Below are 5,605 nucleotides of genomic sequence, written 5' to 3' on the forward strand. Positions count from 1 at the left end.
CCTTCAGAAAATATTCTAATATGCTGATTGCTGTTCAAGGAATGTTTCTTATTGTTATCAATGTTTAATGAAAGTGCAAACTGTGATACAGTGTCTGCTTTAAGGATTCACAGATGAACAAAGGGTTTGAAGAACAGCATTTATTTGAAATATAAATATTTTGTAATTTTATAAATGTCTTTTTAATCTATTTAATTCATCCTTGTAAAATAAAAGTATTAATTTATTTTTTTAAATAAAAACTATAGTGATTCCAGATTTGAATGCTACTGCATTTATGCATTTTCAGTTGTGGCCAAGCAGCATATGCAAATAGTTTTTGGGGCCTAAAAGTAAATGTATTTGTCGCCACCTAAAGAAGTAATGATGAAACGTAATTATGAAAAGGCTAAATGAAAAGATCAGATCAAAATCCTCACCGACAAGCTGACTAGTACAAATTATCACTTTTCATGGGGCGTTATCCTGTATTTGATTGGCTGAAAGGAGAAACGAGGACTGGAAACGGCCAATCACAAACAGACACAAAGCACAACACACACCTCCCGTCTTTTACCGCGCGAGAGCATTTTTATTTCTCACACAAACAATACAATCGTGATCATTTGTGAAAAGATTTCATTTTAATGTACACTATTATAAAAAAGTAGTTTGGAAGTCTACGTATTACTGTTTCTCCCATGTTTCATTCATTTTTTACATGACTTGGCTCACACCACATTTAGTCCGTAGGGGTAATTTGTGCCTCAATGTAATATCCATTTCATACATTTTATATATTTGCGAATGTTTTATTTATCACATACATGTTTTACATTTTACATACAATATGTATCATTGGGGTATTCATTTTTAATGCATGATGTCTATTATTAGATCAAATGAACGCACATGTCACCCTACATTGGTGAAATAAGTTTCATCCGCATAACCCGGAAGTTCTCTGAGCTTTTGGTGACGGTGCATTAGGCGACATGGCTCATCTTTGTAAGTGGCATTTCTGCAAGTTTTTATGCTTTTGTTAGAGATTTTTGTTCATTTAATCATTGTAAGAGTAAACAGTGATGCGTAACTGACATGTTTAGGCTGATGTTGTGAATGCAGTTTGTCGTATTTTATCCGAACAGTTGTTCTTGCAGGCACCAGGCAATCAGTACCTGCATTTATTCTGATATGAGTTACTATGATATTAGATGTTTTCAGTAGTGTTTATCCAGTGTCAGGTGAACATTTATAGTGCAAGTTATAGTTTCGTTAAGTCATTATATTAGCAGTATGTTATAGCTTCTGTATTTGATAGCATTTGCATTGAACATGAAAATTCTGGTGTTTATATTATATCTTATATAAGGCCCTAAAGTTTCTCTTTGTGATTCAGAGCAGCAGTAGATGTTAGTGGAGCATCAGGACTGAAGCTCTGGATCAGCTGAGGGAGGGGCTTGCTTTCTTTGCTCATCTCTTGGTATTGCAGGGCTTTATAATGATATGATTGGGGGTCACTGAGCTTCAGATGTTTCCAGAATTTAATTGCCCTTTTTTGTATCTTTATGATTAGAGGCTATTTGCCTAATTCTGCCCTGCATGCGTTATTTGTTGTGTGCCGGTTACAGAGTTCTGCATCTCTCTCTGTCTCTCTCACTCACTCTCTCTCTGTCTCTCTCACTCACTCTCTCTCTCTCTCTGTCTCTCTCACTCACTCTCTCTCTCTGTCTCTCTCACTCACTCTCTCTCTCTGTCTCTCTCTCTCTCTGTGTGTCTCTCTCTCTCTCTCTCACTTCTGTTGTGAAGTTATATAAGGATTAATAAGGACACTTCAAGGTTTCAGCTGGGAATTTGTAATATTGTGATTTTAGACCAGAGGCTATCATGGACAAGTTAAGCTCAACTGTAAAAATATTTATTTATTATTATTTCCTATTGATTTCAATCAACCCAGCTCTTTCCACACCCTCAAAATGCATATTATGCTTTCCTAGGAGTCAAACGCATCCCTTAAGTGTAATTACCTTAAGATACGTACGTGTCATCATATGAACTGTATTCGTTGTGTATGTACCCATTTGAAGGTTTGTTTAGCCTGTTGGTCCTGTCCATGGTTCTTGAGACCCAGGCCCTGACCCCAACCCATCATCTGACCACCACTGATGTGGCCAGGCTTCAGGCTGTATTGAGCCAACCCTTCACTGACCTCAAGTCTGCTTATTACTCTGTTGTTGGACTTAGCAAGTTGGGAATCTTAGTTGCGGATGCAGATGTAAGAAAAAATATCTTTCATAATGGTGAAAGACATACATTTTTTTAAATAATTAATATTAGTGAGTCTATATTATTGTCTCAAATTTTGTCTTATTTGTCTACCTCAGGAGACATGCCAGTTTATCAAGTCAAACCTGGATCCCTCTAGTGTGGAGTCACTCTTTTATGCCGCAGAAGCCAGCCAGGCTCTGTCTGGATGTGAGGTAAAATACATCTTCACTCTCATTTTTGTCTTGATCACTGGTTCCATGTCAATCAGATCCCTAGTTCAGTAGTCAGGGCACTGACCTAGGAGTCAGCCAATTTAAGGGCTACCTCAATTGCAAATCCTTTCACTAGAATGCCAGGTTCCTTTACTAGTGTCCAAATTTGTGTATACAATATGCTGATTCTCGAGCTAGGGAGCTGATTGAGATGCACCGACTGTTCAAGTTGAATTGCTGTCATTTGATGTGGGGTTCTTTGTCTACCTTATTGTTTTGAAGCATTTGGAGCAGATTAAAAAAAAATGTTGGTGTCACAATACATTTTTTTTCATGCCTCCATATGCATAATTATTACAAAATTAACATTGAGTCAGGTCACCGTAATTTCTATAGCACTGTATACAACACCGATTGTTTCAAAGCAGCTTCACAGTAATAAGAAGGAAAATAGCAGAATCAATTATGGAAACTCGGTTATGGAGGCTAATTAGATTCTACTGTAAAGCAGCTTTACACAATGACACAATACTGTCATTATTTAGCTCAAGTCAGTTCAGTGTTGGTTCAGAAGTGTAACATTCATCAATTTTTGAAAAGTTCAATTCAGCTTTTAGTAGTTGTACAAAAGGCAGTAATGCCGTTATTCAGCTTGAGTCAGTTCAGTGTTGGTTCAATTCATTTGGATAAAGTGTCGATGTTGCAAGATGTGATTCAGCTATTAAGCAGCTCTACAGAAGACAATAGTTAATTAATTCAGCTTAATTCAATTCATCTGGTCTGGATACAGGCTGGTTCCAACTATGGTAACCTCAGGATAAGGATAAGACAGACAGACTAATATTAGCGTAGATGCCATTCTTCTTTTGATGTAACAAGTACACTGGGTGTTATGAGAAGTGTTCCACATTCCGGTTGCCCTAATTAATGCAGCCTAACAGTCCTTTGATTGATTTGAATGATAGAAATGTGAAAGTGTGTTTTGTATTCTAGGTTAAAGAGATTACTCTTTAATGTACATTTAAGCTGTCAGAGTGTGTCTGCCTCCTGAACAGGACTAAACAGTGTAGACTGTTTCAAAGTTTGGGCACTAAAACTTTGGGACAGCAAGAAGCGTGAAGGACTATAATGTGATAGGAACTCACTCAAGTACTGAGAAGCTAAACTATTCAGGGATTTATATATGTAATCAGCAAAATTAAAAAAATTATACAATGCTTAATGGGGAGCCAATGCAGTGTTGACAGATAATACTTGATAATACTATATATATAGAAACGAAGGCAAAAAAGAAAACTCTCTATTGCCAGTGCTTTAAAGAACAATGACATCAGAATATCAATGTTATAATAATTAAATTATATAGTATTATTATAAGTATTACTATTTTCTGTTAAACATAACGATATGTTAAAAGCACCCAAAAAGTTATTTTTTTGTATAATTAATTAGATATTTCTTTAAAAGGTTACTTAAGTAAAAAAAATAATAATAAAAAAAAAAATTCTGCCATCACTCACCCTCATGTTGTTCAAAACCCATTCATTTTCAAAACACAAATATCATCAATATATTTTTAATGAAACTGGAGACTTCTCTGTCTCTCCATTGAAAGTCCACGCAACCAAACTTTGGGGCTTCAAAATGTTTACATTGTAAACGTAACCCATAAGAATTGAAAAGTTTAATCTAAGTCTTCTGGCGACCGTTTTATGTGATAAACAGATGGATGGTCAGATGGAGCTCATCGAATATGGTAAACACAAAGCTAAACCATGCTTGCTTGCTTTGTTTTTGTGTGTCACGCAAGCATGTTCAAGCTTCCCCAAGAACCAGTGAGGTTTGTTCTGGTGTCAGGCAAGTATAGTTGAGCCTCCGTGTTTACTATATTTAATGTGCTCTATGTAAGAGCATTGTTTATATATGAATAAAAGCCTAAATTAAATGTTAATCATATTATATGAAGCAATTTTGTATCTTCAGAAGAATAATTAAACTGCTTTATTCATGTGGATTAGTTTTACAATGTCTTTTTAAAGCAATAAGCCCCAAGAAGCCGTGGTTTACAGTGAATTTATAACAGCTAAGGGGTGTTGTTAGACATGACGCGAAGCGGAGTGCCTAAAACTCCCTTAGCGGTTATAAATTCACTGTAAACCACGGCTTCACGGGGCTTATTGCTTTTATAAAACGGTTATTCCATATACGTAAGGTTTCACAGAATAAAACAGAGCAAATAAGGTGTGATGTTATAAATAAAAACAGTATTCTTCCACCAAACAATTTTGTAGTTCCTCAGAAACAGTTGTGGTTCCAACCATAGACATAATAAATACCTAGACGCCTCATTAGCCGCTTTGAGCCATTGCTGCGATACGTCAACGCGTTCGCCATATTTGTGAGGGCAAGACTGTCTTAAAATTAAATGGAGGTAAGCTGCGTTTTTTTCTGGATAAAAACACGATAACGTTTACATTTATCAACCGATTTCAGAGGTTAAATATATATATATATAAATAAATAATAAAAAATCCTCTGGATCAATCTCATTTCAAGGTACACATTTTATTTCAGTTTTCAGTTCTAGCTTTCCCTAGGAATAGAGTGGTTTAGTTGTGATGACAAAGCCTGACTAATAAAGACTAATTTTCCACTGCTTCCCTCAAGATTTTCCTATATTTTATTAAATGAATGAGTAAAATAACAACTTGACAATGCTTGACATTTTGCTCTACAGTGCAAATTACACACATCCATGCAGAAAACACACATTTTGATAAAGTCTGGGGAGGGGGAGAGAGAGAGAGAGAGAAAGAGAGTGTGTGGTTTGAATATGACCAGGGTAATTCTGACCATTCATTCAGGGCTGTTCTGGGTTTTAACTAGTACAAATACAACATTAGGCTGTGGAAGTATAGCCTACTCTCTTGGAAAAGCAGAGAGCAGGCTTTCTTCAGCTTTCCTTAAAAGGGTCATATGATGCGATTTTAAAATTTTCCTTTCTCTTTGGAGTGTTACAAGCTCTTGGTGCATAAAGAAGATCTGTAAAGTTGCAAAGACTAAAGTCTCAAATCCAAAGAGATACTCTTTATAAAAGTTAAGACTTGTCCACGCCCTCCTAAAAACGCCACGTTCTAACACCCCCC

At 36.0% G+C, this 5,605-nt stretch overlaps 1 protein-coding gene across 2 annotated transcripts in view; it reads left to right on the forward strand.

Annotated features, from left to right (window-relative positions):
* The first annotated feature begins 894 nt into the window (after positions 1-894).
* The window catches only part of rpn2 (ribophorin II), a 28,419-nt gene continuing 23,708 nt past the window's right edge, over positions 895-5,605 (forward strand). For both annotated transcript variants that reach the window (XM_016241492.1, XM_016241491.1), the window contains exons 1-3: positions 895-987; positions 2,067-2,254; positions 2,364-2,459. In XM_016241492.1, the coding sequence (XP_016096978.1) occupies positions 975-987; positions 2,067-2,254; positions 2,364-2,459 (297 nt within the window). In that variant the 5' untranslated portion in view covers positions 895-974. The remainder of the gene's footprint in view (positions 988-2,066; positions 2,255-2,363; positions 2,460-5,605) is intronic.

This window comes from Sinocyclocheilus grahami, unplaced genomic scaffold (assembly GCF_001515645.1).
Source record: "Sinocyclocheilus grahami isolate Dianchi unplaced genomic scaffold, SAMN03320097.WGS_v1.1 scaffold623.1, whole genome shotgun sequence".
Taxonomy (NCBI): domain Eukaryota; kingdom Metazoa; phylum Chordata; class Actinopteri; order Cypriniformes; family Cyprinidae; genus Sinocyclocheilus; species Sinocyclocheilus grahami.